The sequence below is a fragment of the Ovis aries genome, chromosome 4, assembly GCF_016772045.2.
Source record: "Ovis aries strain OAR_USU_Benz2616 breed Rambouillet chromosome 4, ARS-UI_Ramb_v3.0, whole genome shotgun sequence".
NCBI classification, from domain to species: Eukaryota; Metazoa; Chordata; class Mammalia; order Artiodactyla; family Bovidae; genus Ovis; species Ovis aries.
The window spans coordinates 31225079-31240228 of record NC_056057.1 but is presented as its reverse complement, the minus strand read 5'-3'; the positions used below and the strand labels follow the sequence as shown (position 1 = coordinate 31240228).

The 15150-nt window shown below is 34.3% G+C and overlaps 1 protein-coding gene across 1 annotated transcript in view; it reads right to left on the bottom strand.

Moving 5' to 3' along the window:
* Nucleotides 1-3109: 3109 nt before the first annotated feature.
* Nucleotides 3110-15150, bottom strand: part of SP4 (Sp4 transcription factor) — a 78890-nt gene continuing 66849 nt past the window's right edge. The window contains exon 6 of the mRNA XM_015095217.4: nucleotides 3110-6534. Coding sequence (XP_014950703.2) covers nucleotides 6287-6534 — 248 coding nt within the window. The 3' untranslated portion in view covers nucleotides 3110-6286. The remainder of the gene's footprint in view (nucleotides 6535-15150) is intronic.

The window sequence follows — 15150 nt, the reverse complement described above, 5'->3', positions numbered from 1 at the left end:
CTTTGCGACCCCACGGACTGCAGCATGCCAGGTTTCCCTGTCCATCACCACCTCCCGGAGTGTGCTCAAACTCATGTCCATTGAGTCGGTGATGCCATCTAACCATCTTATCCTCTGTTGTCCCATTCTCCTCCCGCCCTCAATCTTTCCCAGCATCAGGGTCTTTCCCAGTGTAAGTTTTTTGCATTAGGTGGCCAAAGTACTGGAGCTTCAGTTTCAGCATCAGTCCTTCCAATATTCAGGACTGATTTCCTTTAGGATGGACTGGTTGGATCTCCTTGCAGTCCAAGGGACTCTCAAGAGTCTTCTCCAACACCACAGTTCAAAAGCATCAATTCTTTGGTGCTCAGCCTTCTTCATAGTCCAACTCTCACATCCATACACAACTACTGGAAAAATCATAGCTTTGACTAGACGGACCTTTGTCGGAAAAGTAACGTCTCTGCTTTTTAATATGCTGTTTAGGTTGGTCATAGCTTTTCTTCCAAGGAGCAAGCGTCTTTTAATTTCGTGGCTGCAGTCACCATCTGCAGAGACTTGGAAGCCCCCCAAAATAGTCTCTCACTGTTGCCACTGTTTCTCCATCTATCTGCCATGAAGTGATGGGACCAGATGCCATGATCTTAATGTTGAGTTTTAAGCCAACTTTTTTCACTCTCCTCTTTCACTTTTATCAAGAGGCTCTTTAGGTCTTCTTGACTTTCTGCCATAAGGGTGGTGTCATCTGCATATGTGAAGCTATTATTTCTCCTGTCAACCTTACTTCCAGCTTGTGCTTCATCCAACCTGGCATTTCTGCATATAAGTTAAATAAGCAGGGTGACAATATATAGCTTTGATGTAATCTTTCCCCAATTTGGAACCAGTCTGTTGGTACAAATCTTTTACACAGAATTTTAGGAAATGTGTGCATATTTATGCCTGTCTGTATTTCTTGCAGTCTTTCACCAACTTTAAAGACAAAATAGTTTTATGTGGAAGTTTGAACTTCCTAACCCAACCCAAATGTTATATATTAGTATATATCTAAAATTGTATTTTCTCTGCATATGTGCTCCTAATTTTATTAAAATGCATACAGGAAACAAAAATCCCATGGATTATGTTTTCACTGAACAAAAATTTTAAACAATGCCATAATTATGCAAAGGGATTATTGTTAATTGGAAATGCATCTCCTGTTTCACTGTGATACAATATTTTTTAATGAAATGTTTCAAACACTGCAAGCTCATGTGAAAATTTTGCTTAACTGTCACCAAATTTTCCTGGTTGAATTCACAAAAGAATGTACAATGTACTTAAGGCTTGAGCATTTGTACCTAGCTGTGGGCAGCATAGTGATGCATGATTTATCATGAAAATAACCTTTCCTAGTTAAAAAAAATAGATTTTATGTCAGTAAAGTCCAATACAATATATGTAATTTGCTAACTCATTTGCTAAATCAAATGCTTATTGTAAAAGCTGTTATATATATCTACACACATAAACTGCTTTTCTGGGCTAAAGTACTATAAATAGCATATTGATTCCTTTCTTTTTATACAGGAAAACTTGGTTACTAAAATTCGGAAATCCAGAAACTCTATTAGTTGGAACATTTTCCTCCAGGAGAAATTGTCCTAGCATTTGCCAAACTGTTACTTTAGACAAAAATAAAGATTTGTACGATCTTTCTTTCTTCCTTCCTTCCTTCCTATTTGCACTTGAGATCAGCTTCAGGCATCCAAAAATAAATTCATTGTGACCTTCAAGGAAGAAGAATATAGCACTAATTACCAACTTTAAGAAGCATTGAATACTGTGTCTAAAAACCCCTGCTACATAATTGCAAGTTCGTTGTGTGTGAACTGGACATTAGCATTTGGGCAATAAATACAGTAACGAAAGTCAGATGTACTAAATAATAAAGTATTTCATATGTTTTGCACGTATCTGAAGTCTCTGCACTCTTTTAAGCATCTGAAGTTTTAAATTAAAAAAAGCAAGCTATACAATCTTTTCTTTATATTTTGAAGTTATCATGAATAGCATTATAAACTATACCAAATTATACAGTGTTAGAACTGCTTCAACTTACCTAACTTATTATATCATCAGTTTTATGTAGGATAAGATAAAAAGCATTACTTTTTTGGGGTTTTCTTTGATTCAGTCTAGGTTCCTGGTTCCTGGTTGAGACTGAAGCTCCTAGAAGTCCAAGAATCAAACTCATACTACCACATAAGAAGTTTACCACTTGCATTATCCCTTTAGTACACTATCATCCTGATGCTTCCAAATGTGAATTTTTCAAATAACTGAAATACATTTCTAGTTTGATACAAATATTTTGAAAAATTTAGTAAGACCTCTTTACTGGTCATTTGGCAGAATAAAATTTACCTGTTTTTTGATTCAGGAGCTGTTAATGAACATATATTATACACTAGCCATGACTTTACCTTACAGTTTTACTATAGAAGGCATCTACCCAAACACAATGTAGGCCCTGTAATACAGATGTAAAAAGAATTTTTGGCATCCTGTGGACCAAAGTATTAATACTTACCTGCTGCCTAAAATTCTCTGCTCCTCACATGATGATATGTAATATAGCCTGGGTTTGGAAATCTGGTAACTAAAGTTATAGCAGTACATTTATTATGTCAGTTAAGGTTCTGTATGAGATTTGCAGAGGTCTCCCAAGAGGAAAAGCAAATAGCTTTTGCTTTTAGACTGTGTCATCTACATGGCATGCATTGCTTCTTACTGCTTCTGTAAGCTTAAATAATATTTTAATTATGTTTTCATTTGCAGCTCTTCCTACAATTTCCTAACATTTACTGCTTAAAAATATCTAAGTAAAAAATGTACCTAAATCAAATTTTAATTTCCACAAACGTCTAGAGCAATGGCTACAAATTAACATGAAATTTGAATTGGTGTTCTTTGGTGATATGTTCAGAGAAATGGTGACCATATCTTAATACTAGGAATTATGAAGAGTTGCCAATACATTTTCTAGTGAGAACATTACTTTCCAGTGTTCATCGTTATAAGAAGGTTGATAGTTCAAACAATTTATTGCTGCTTTATAGTATACATAATTAAATGAAGAAACATGTTAAACTCAAGAGAATTTTTAATAGGTTACTTGCAATTGTTATTGCAGGCAACAACTTGTACATGATTTTATTTCCAAATCCACAAAAAACAAATTTTATACAAATCAGCACTGTAAAAATGTCAATTACAGCCCCAGAGGCTTTGCTGGCAGAATAATTGTCTAAATTCTAGGATATGGGAAACAAGTTCTTTTCTGGATTCATCTTTTTTTTTTTCTTTCTTTTTTTTTTTTACAAAAAAAAAATTTACAAGTGAAATGTTACTACAAAACTTTTTATAAGGAATTTTTGCAAAACATTTACATTTTACCATCAACTATTTCTGTTTTAAAATCATTATGTAGATTTAATACCCTATGCTGCACATCAATTTATGTGGGATGACAACTTAGTGACATGCATAAAAAAACACCACAAGGCATTAAAATGAAGACTTAAATACAAATATTGTTGCAATAAAACAGTTATAAAATTGAAAAATAGGACCTAAACATCATGCTTATCTAAGTTTGACAAATTAACTTTTTCTCCTAGATTACACACTTTTATTACTGCTCTCATGAGAGTGTGATAAATAATGACTTAACATCAAGTTCTAATGTAATCAGCAACACATACACAAACCTAACCAAAGAAAGTATACTGTAAGAAAAAACTATTCTAACACTGGAGTTCTACCATGATAAATACATAGCTTTGCACTGATAATTACAATAAAGAAAAGTTTTATAACAGTGGCAAAGGGAATGAACAGTGAAATGTCATTAAACAAGACTCTACTGCACATCTGTGCCCTATTACTTATAACAGCTATATCCCACTGAGTCAAATAAAGGACATTGAAATTTACGATTCTTATAAGACAGAAGAGTGGATTCAGAATGGTTTGCAGAACAGACTGTCAAAATATTTCTAATTTCAGTGGTGAAATGTGCACCTGCTAACACAAATTAATATACTTTATATGCTATAAAGCTATCCAGATTCAGTTTCTTAAATTTATAATAGGCCTCATTGTTGATTAAAAAATAACTTCCACTTCTGAGGCGCATACATAGGTATGCATTAAAAATGGTTCATAGAATAATGGTGCAGAGAGCTCACACTCAGTATTAACAACAACAAAAAGTGTCACTCTGAGGAAACATGATTCAAACATTAGGAAAGTTTCTTTGCATAAAAAAATTTATAGCACTGATTGTGTAGCATAATGATAGATAAAATATATATTTGATGTTTCAGCTCCTATATAATAAAATTAAAATTAACACTACCAAATGCTCCTCTGTACCAAACAAAACAACAAACTGATTCTGATGTTTTAAAGCCAGATACATCAGTTGTTAAGAGTACATTAAATAAAATATACAAAACAATTTACAAAATCCAACTAAAATTTAAAGACTTTGTTACAAGTCTACAAAAGCTTTAAGAAACTTGAAATTTATAACCACAGTGTAAAAATTTTTTTTCCTTTAATCTCAAAGCTTTTTTATACAAACTGAAAGCACAAAAGACCTTCAGTTTTATATAACGCTACAAAGGGCTGGCCTAAAGTGTACATAGTGTAAACAGTGATCATTACAGTATTTCTCCTTCATCAAAAATACAAGAAACATCACAATTTCAGAAGAGAATTCGCATGAGTAGTACTTTTTCTGAAATAAGAGAATGTACAAGAAAATAACATACACCTATACTCAAACAGTCCCCAAACTAATGGTGTTAATTAACCAAGTATTTAAAAACTTCAGTTTTCAAATGGTGAATTCCAACTGCATTATAATTCACTGTAAATACATTTTTAAATATGAAATATCTTACTAATATTTAAGCTACTGGCATAGTCCAAATTTTTTTATAGGAAACTTTTGGCCATCTTTCCTATTAAGATCCTTGTACAAACAATGAAATACATTTATTTCTTTAATCACTTATAACTGACTGATATTTTTAAAAAATACTTTTTGTTTCATAGCATCACATCTGTTATACATTTGTTAGGATGTCTTCTTAAGGAAAATTCAGTTACTGGTATAACATAAAGTCATTACTGTGTTATAAATCCTTAATCAGCCTCTAAAACAGTGCTAGAAATAAAATGGGATTGGCTAATTTTCAGCAAAGAGGAAAACAGAAATTATAATGTAGGTAAAAGATAATTTTCTGCTGGCCTTAAAAAAAGTGTGATAATTCTTTCTTTGGCTACCATGTCAAAGCATAAAGAATTTTGCACATTGTCAACGTAACTCATATTTACAGACTATGAAACTACAGGACAATTTAAACTCTATGCAAATATTTCCAATATAAACATTTAAAATGAACTTTGTGGTTCAACCTAGTGTTAGGAATATAATCAATCCTAACTTCAAAACCATACCTGTTAAGTTGCCTCATTTTATTTTTCTGAAGCTATTATGAGTTTTGTTTTAACCATTTTCCCCCCAGTATTTTCCTACAGTTTCAATCTAAAATTTAACCTAAGGTTTAGCTCTAAGTTCCTCTTGTGTCTCCAAATGGAGAAAGTAATTGGATTTCACTGATTGTCTGCATACGCACTACTACAATGTAGTGGTAATAAAGATCTGAGATGCCTCTCAGATTATGTTTTTGGAACTTACCTAATTTAACTGTTGAAGAATTTCTAATATTTAGAAAAGACGGCCAAACCTATTTTCAATTGATTTTCCAAAAATCAAGCTAAGGAAATAAAGCATTATCTCTATCATCAGTTAACTGTTTTCTGTGATTTTGGGGGAAAAAATCCACATAAATATTACTGACTGAATTTATAACAAAGTACTTTCAAAGAAAACAAGTCCAATTAAGGTCCAGTCTGCAAACTACTGAGGTCTGTCTTTTTAAACATGTTAACACATGATGTTAAGAGAGGGGAAGATTCAGTTTAAAGATTATGTGATATATCTCCAAATAACTACAACGTACATAATATGGAGGAAATACTTTTCTATCTGTTTCCAGTATATCAGTTTGCTTTTGTATTTTTAAAAATTCAACACTTCATGTGCTGACCCAAAATCTTGGAATACTTAAAGAAGCCAAGAATGAAAACATGATTTCCTACTCTGTAATCCACTTGACCAGCCCATTTCCAGATTTTCAAAGGTGTGTAAACTTAAGTGCAGCACTAGAGGTCTCTATTATAAATAACTTCAGAATTCTTCCATGTTGGTTGAAACATTGGGAGTTGCTGGGTTTGAATCTTGAGAAATGGCTGCAACTGTGACAATTCTTGGGGAGCCAAGCACCTCTGTAACAGATGAGTCCAGTTCTCCGGAGGTAACAATGGCAAGAGCTGTCCCACCACCTTTTTTATTCTGGTGCGTTTTGACATGTTTGGAGAGATGATCACTCCGCATAAATCTTTTAGAACATTCTGGACATTCAAATCTCTTTTCACCTAAACAGAAAAATAGTAAATAAAAAGCAATTCACTTTATCTAAATGAAATTATCATTTAAAATAATTTCTCTTCTTTTTCAACAGCTGCAAAATACTTTGTTTCTATTTCAAAATGCCAATAAACACACAGTGCAGTATAGGACAAAGACCAGGTGACTGGGAATAAAAGAACTGTGCTAAAGTCCTGATTCTGCTAAGAACTGAAAATAAAACTGTTTCCTCAGCTTCCCTATCTACAAAATAAGAAGGTTTCTAACACATGATCTCAAAAGTCTCCTCTAGCTATAACTGCATAATATCAAAGCTCATATCCACTCTTTCTTAAAAACTATTGTCAAAGTTTTGGACATAATGACCAGAGGCAGGAAATACCTTGAAACTACTTCAAATAAAATCAGTTAATAATTTTACAGTGTACTGAGTTTCTTTACAAGGTAAAAAATGAGAGTGGGGCAAACACTACATTTCAAATTTAATACAGTTTTTAGATCTTGCAGAATTAGACTGTTAGGTTCTGGTAGACAGAGTGATCCTTAAATATTCTCTCTTTAAAAGTTATAAGACAGTTCTATTGGAAGTAACTACTTCTGTATTTTAGAAAAAAATGATTTTGTTTTTATGTATAATAGTCAGGGGCACATAAAAATTCAGTTAATTGATATATCATCACATTTATAATGGATAAATGATTAGCTTTATTTCTCTCCTTAAAATTATTATTTAGAGGAAAGAAGCACTATTTTCCCATAATAATAAAACTATTATCCCATAATAATAATAGAACTTAAGAAAATAAGAAAATCCAATTTGGCTTAATTCTTCTACCTGGCCCTCCTTTGGACTGACCAATAGAAAAATCTATAGGTTCAAGTGTCAGATATTATCCCCTCTTCTTTATGTGTTTGCTTTTATTTAAAAAAGAATTGCATGTGATTCACTGAAATTTCCTTTCTCTTTTCAAAGAAAAATTAAATGAATGGATAAAATCCTTAAGGTATAAATAAAGCCAGTTAAGTTTTAAGGCTAAATGACTTGCATTTTATGAATGCTAGCACTGAAGCAAGGACCAAAAAGAACAATTAAATGAGGGTTTATGTTTAGGATCAATCTTGAGCTCCTTTATCTTTCAGGCGTCCCATTTTATTTCAAAAGAAAAATTCAAAGTGTACAAATTTAAAAGCTGGAAGAAATTTAAAGGATCTTATTTTACATTTTCATTTTATAGGTAAGTTGAGCCTCAAAAATTAATTTGCTTGGGAATCCCCCAATTAGTCATCCAATTAATTAATAAAAGAGCAGAATTCAAGACATCTGATTTCTAATTCAGGTATTATGTATTAAATCACCTGTAGTAGAGATCTCTATTCTTTTATAGCAATGATAACCAAGAATAATCAGAAAGATATCAGGTAGTGATGGCTTGAAGGCATGAGCTTTATTCAGTAAACACTGAATCAATGGGTGACCAACTTGTACACACTGGCTGTTTAATAAACATGCGTTAGCTGTGGTATTTATTCACGAACTCAGTTATTTTTCAATAAGTATTAGACTGGTGCAAAAGTAATCGTGGTTTTGCACTGCTGAACTTTGCCATTTGATACTAGAATACATTCTTAAATAAACGTAGTTGCATTATACATCATTTTAATGTGCAGGTCTCGCTTTATTTGTTTTCTTTTTGCTAATGTCTTAGTACTTAATGTTTATATTTTAGACCAGACAAATGATGTTTGACAAAAAGCAAATTTGAGCGATTTTCTTATTCTAGTTTAAATGGGTAGTAAAGCATCAGAGACAACTCATAACATTAACAACATGTCTGGCCCAGGAACTGCTAATGAATACATAGTACACTGGTGGTTCCAAGTTTTGTAAAGCAGAAGAGAGCCTTGAAGATGAGGGGTGCAGTGGCCGGCCATTCGAAATTGACAATGACCAATAAAGAGTAATCATCAAGCTCTTACAACTACATGAGAAGTTGCTGAAGGACTCAATGTCGACGTTTGAAACAAACTGGAAAGGAAAAAGGAAAAAGCTCGGTAAGTGGGTGGGTGCTTCATAAGCTGACCGGAAATGAAAAAAACGCAGGTGACCCTGGTTTGATTCCTGGGTGAAGCAGATCCCCTGGAGAAGGGTAGGCTACCCACTCCAGTATTGTTGGGCTTCCCTGGTGGCTCAGCTGGTAAAGAATCTGCTCGCAATGGGGGAGACCTGGGTTCCATTCCTGGGTTGGGAAGGTCCCCTGGAGAAGGGAACAGCTACCCACTCCAGTATTCTGCCCTGGAGAATTCCATGGACTGTGTAACTTTCACTTCACTTTTCTTATTTTACAAAACAACAAGGAACCATTTCTTGATAGGATTGTGACATGCAACAAAAAATGGATTTTAGACAACTGGTGACGACCAGCTTAGTGGCTGGACTGAGATGCTCCAAAAGTACCTCCTAAAGCCAAATCTGCACCCACAAAAGGCCACGGTTACTGTTTGGTGGTCTGCTGTTAGTCTGACCAGTCACTACAGCTTTCTGAATCCCGGCAGAACCATTACATCTGAGAAATATGCTCAGCAAATCTATCAGATGCACTGAACACTGCAATGCGTGCAGCCAGAACTGGTCAACAGAATGGGCCCAGTTCTTCTCCAAGACAATGCCTGACTGCATGTGGCACAAACAATGCTTCAGAACTTGAGCAAACTGGGCTACAAAGTTCCGCCGCATCTGCCATGTTCACCTGAGTGCTCACCAACTGATGTTTCTTCAAGCACCTCAACAACTTTTTGCAGGGATAACGCATCCACAACTAGCAGGAGGCACAATACTTTCCAAGAGTTTGCCAAATCCCGAAGCATGGATTTTTAAGCTACAGGAATAAACAAACTTACTTCTCATTGGCAATAATGTGTTGACTGTAATAGTTCCAATTCTGTATAAAAAAGATGTGTTTGAGCCTAGTTATAATGATTTAAAATTCATAGTCTGAAACCACAAATATGTTTGTACCAACCTAATATTTGTGTTGCTCCAACACAATATTTGGAACAACTGCAGTATGACAGGTGATACAAAAATGAACAAGTCAGAGTCTCCGACTTTAAGCATCCATTATCTTGAGAGAGTCATCTGTTAACCACATGAAACTATTGGTACGAAAAGAGAAAGGAATTCAAGTCCCCAGCTACTCAGTACCAAACTTTAAGATAAATGAGAAATGATGGGAACATGGCTTTTGTGTGGACTTTCTAGTCTACTCCCAAGTGGTGTGGCTATCCAGTTAATTTCAAGCAATAAAAGTTGGCTAGAATCGCAAAATAAGTAAATTATGTTGTACAATTAAACTATCATTAGGGGAATGACATTTTAGTTCATTATCCTTTTTCCACAGAGAAGTGTGTCTTCTGTGGTGTAAGAAGACAATTTCCTACCTCTTTGGCAAACACTATCATTATACTTTATAAAATATAAGGAGGCAGAGAGTTCTTATACTTACTATATATCCTACAGTATCTTTTTTTGTATTTATATTTAGAATTATTTCAATAATTATTTTAGTAGGGTTAACACTTTTTATACTTAATGCAACTAGTTATCAAAACTGTCGATATTAGTTATTAATACTTACAGTGGGCAAAATGCCCCAACTCCCTAAAAAGATGCCCGTGTCCCAACCCCTGGAATTGTGTGTACGTTTCTTTTTTTTTTTTAATTTAAGGATAATTGCTTTACAGAATTTTGTTGTTTTCTGTCAAACCTCAACATGAATCAGCCATAGGTATACATATGTCCTCTCCCTCTTGAATCCCCTACAAAGATGCCTGGAATTCCAATCCCTGGAATTGTGTATACATTTTATCACATGCCAAAAGGGATGTGACTGAGTTTAAAAAGGTTACTATAGAGAGACTGCTCTTAATTATCGAGTGGGCCCAATCTAATCACATGAGCTCTTGAAAGCAGACAGCTTTCTTCAGCTGGAGTCAGAAAAATGCAGCAGGAGAAACTAGAAGTGTGAGAAGAACTTGACCTGTTGCTGCTGGCTGGCAGTGGGGGCAGTTTCCACGTGGAAAGTATGAGAAGGAATGTGGGTCACCTCCAGGAGCAAACATCAGCCCCCACTGACAGACAGCGAGGAAACAAGGACCACCATCCTACAACCGCGAACACTGAATTCGACTGTCAGTGAATATGTCTGGAAGCAGATGCTTCCCCAGAGACTTCAGTTGGGAACATGACCCAGTCAACACCCTGATTTCAACTTATGAGATGTTAAGCAGAGGACTCAGGCTGAGCCTACTAAGACTTCGGACTTAAACAGCTATATAAAAAAGTGTGTTTTAAGCTGCTAAATTTGGGATAGCTTGTCTTGGGAGCAGTAGCAAACTAATAAAGATAACACCTTGAAAAGATAAAGCATAATTCAAAAAGTAAATTATAGGTGATCTATAATATGGATCAAGATCTATAAAATATCTTCAAGTTTCAAAAGCATGTCAAGAAGAAATTTCAATTTTTTTTTCTCTAAGAAAATCTAAAGGATGTAACCAAACTGACTTTGGTTTAATAAACTGAATATTAAAAAACTGCATATCTTATCTAGATTATTAATAAAATGCCATGCTGTATGACATGATTATTCAAATATAGTAGTATTTATATATACTATATATATTTATACATATAAAAAGGATGTAAGTAGAAGATGCAAACTTAGAAATTATACAGATTATTTCCAGCATGATATAACAGCGTTTCTCTCAGAAAAAAAAAATTAGCTGAGATTTTCAAATGGAATCATAGATTTGAAGGGATGAATGGAATAAAACATCTTTTAATTTTTATTTATTTGAGGTACTCCATCAAGAGCCAATCATTTAGCTGTCAGAGTCCTACCTATAATTTCATTTTCATGTTACACTTAAACCTAAGCTAATACAATGTAAAAAACACATTTATGAATATTTTTCAAAGCCTGCCATTTGATAACATATCTGCATATTTATCAACTAAAATAATTTCAAGAGTGACCTAAGAGATTTTATTAGTTTCCAAGGGCTACTATAAAAAACAAAACAAAAACAAAAACCACCAACTGTGTGGCTTAGAGACAACAGACTCACAGTTATGGAACTAGATGCCAAAAATCAAGGTGTCAGTAGCACAATTCTCCCATCAAAGGCTCTAGAGAAGAATCCTTCCTTGCCTCTTCCCAGCTGTGGGTGACTTCTGGCGATCCTTGGTACTGGTTGGCTTGTAGGTGTAGCTCTCCAGTGTTTCCCTCTGCCTTCACATGGCCTTGTCCCTGTGTATCATCTCTTTATGATACGGATGTCTGTCCTTGGATTTAACGTCCACTAGGTCCTAAATGCTAGGCACTAGGAATAGTTATAACTTCCTCTTAATGCATCTCATCTGCAAAGAACTATCTCCCAATAAGGTCACATTCACAAATTCTATGGAGTAGAAACTGTCTCTCTGGGAGACACAATTCAACCCACTACAGGGACATTTTTAAATGTATGGCATTTGTTATAGCAAAGCAAAAAACATACCCTTTGCTCAATGGATAACTTCAATCAAACATCCATTTGTAGCATTTATACAATTTCTTTCCAGATTTTTATATATAATTCACTTTACAGAAATTATATATTGATTTGTTCTTAAAAACCTAATTATTCAAACTGAGAAACCTGTAGTCCCTGGATCCCTCCAATGCCTATTGGATAGTCCTATCAGTCCCCCCTGGACACCTCTTCATGAGTACCCTTAATTCTCCCCTATCATTACCTGGGGATAAAAGTAAATTAATAGAGGGAGAAATGATAATTTGAGAGAAGTTATGTGGCTTAAGTTTTCTTAAAGTAGAAGACAGATAAAGGAAAGTTAAGTGGGAGTAACGAGAAATAAGACTTGAGGGTGCTAAAGTATGAGAGTGAAAATATTAAGAAACCTATGAGTCACATGGCTGTTATCATTATTATTGATGCTGAATATAATGATTTTATTTTTAAAATAAAACTGTTAAATAATGTGCTAAAAAAAAAAAAGACTTGAGAAGGTTTAGATAATTACTAAGGCAATGTGAAAGCTGAAGAAAAGAGTAAGATTGATAAGATGTTCTGAGAGACTGGCTGAGATTTGAGACCATGAAATTTGTAGACATCAATCTACATCATGAGAATTTTTTCATTTCCTCCTTCAGCAATTATCTGCTCAAACAGAGAAGCCCTTTTGGTCATTTTCTTATTAATACTTGTTTAAAAGGCAATCTTATCTACTCTAATGGTTTTAACTATCATTTATAAATTGATGGCTACATCAAGATACAGAGTCCTAAAATAGGAATTTGATCTCCCAGATATGCCATAGAATGCATCATTCAACATGTCACAAAAAGAACTCATTAACTTTCCTATCCTTATAATTCTCAGAAATAAAAGGGGAATTCCTCTCCAAAATATGAAAGAGACAATATTAGTAAAGACAGTGACCAAACCTTAACTCCTCTGTGAAAAGACTCAGAAAACTGGGGGAAAAATAAACAATCAAATCAACTCATTTGGACTCTGTAAATTAATCAAGGGTTCCTGTAACTCAGGGAGTGTTTTATAAGGAAAATGGCTAATTCTTGGTAAGAACAGCAAGTTTTGTGGTGTTCCCAGCAGCCTGGTAGCCACCAGAGGGAGCAGAACAAAGTGAGAGCCCTTTCAAAACTTCTTTCCCAAACAATCATCATTGCTTCTTTGGAAGACTTAAAATATTGTTGCAGTCAACATTCCTTGGAAGTGCTCCAATGCAAAAAGTCTTCCTCCAGGAATAGAGAAGAGCATGTATTTGTCTAAAACAATTATAGACAAGTATTTTAACTTCATGGATACCTGAAACAATGACTAATACTTGGGCCAAATAATATACAGATAAACAAAAAACTTAAAAAGCTCAGAGGTATGAGATAGCCATAGGGGCTCTAAAAAGTTCTGACATACTCCTTGGAATGTAGAAGCCACGTACATGCTTAGGGCTGTGAACATACTCAGGAGAAGGGTTGGAAAGAACCAAACTCTCACTTTTAAGGCCTACCTATCCTTTGAGGCTCCGTAAGAGAAGGAAGAGAACAAGCATTGTCTGGCTGAGAGCTGAGGGTCCCCCAACATGCACACAAAGCCTCTCAGAAAAGAGGGAGAGATTAATTGGTCTGAAAATTTCCCAAATTTGATGAAAAACATTCATATACACATGGAAGAACCACAACTAACTTTAAGCAGGTTAAATGAAAAGAAATTCACACTGAGACACATAATAATCGAACTGTTTGAAGTTAAAAAAAAAAAAGAATCTAGAAAGCAGCAAGAGAGAAGTGACTTATCATCTACAAAGGATCATCATAAAGAAAATCAGCTGATTTGTTTTTCATCAGAGATCATAGAGGTCTGAAAGCAATGGGATGATATATTCAATGAGGTGAAAGGAAAAAACCTATCAACCAAGAATTTTATATACTGCAAAAACATCTTTCAAAACTAGGGAGAAACTAAGATGTTTCCAGATTGATAAAAAACTGAAGGAATCTGTCACACCTATAAGAAATGTTAAGGGAGGGGGGGGTGGTCCTTCAGGCTGAAATGAAAAATACTAAACGACAACTAGAATACACATGAGCAAATAAAGAATGCCACGTGAAGTAACTATACAGACAAACACAAAAGACAGCATAAATACGCTGCTTACTCATTTCCCCCCATCTAGTTTCAAACAAGACTGCATAAGGCTTATAAATCTGTGTTGAGGGGTACACCATATACAAAGATGCAATTAGTGAAAATAACAGCATAAGCAGAGGCAGAACTATGTAGGAGAAAGTTTTTGCATGCTACTGAAATAAAGCTGGTATTAATCCAAATTAGACTGTTAAAAGATGTGAACTGTAATACTCAAAGCAGGAACCACTAAGAAAACTACATATAGATATAAAACATGTATATATATTAATATATACACATACCTATATACATACCTATACCTACATGTATCAAAAAAAGATACAAAGTAATTAAAATAACACATGAGCAGTATTTAACACAAAATGTCAACAATGGAGAAACTCAGGAACAAAAAAGAAGACATGAAGACAAATAGAAAACAAATACTAAAATGGCAGAAGTCTTTATCAGTAATTGCCTTAAATATGAATTAAACTCTCCAAAAGGCAGAAATTGACAGGATGGATTTTAAAAAATGACACACCTTTATGCCATCTAAGAGAAACTACCTTTAAATTCAAAGACATGAGGAGGCTAAAAGGATGGAAAACAGATATACTGTGCAAACAGAGTTTGAATAGCTATACTAAAAATTACTTATTAAAGATAAAAATTACTACTAGAGATAAGGGTACTTTATAATAATAAAAGTATCACTCCACCAAGAAGCTGTAACACTTAGAAACATGTAAGTACCTACACCAAAAGAGCTCCAAACCACAAGAAGCAAAATCAACAGAAGCGAAGGGAGACAGACATTCCACACTATACCAATCCTTTTCCTGAATTCTCCATTTCAACTGCAGTAGTCATCATTGATATCTCTCATCTCTCTTCTCACATTTAATCAG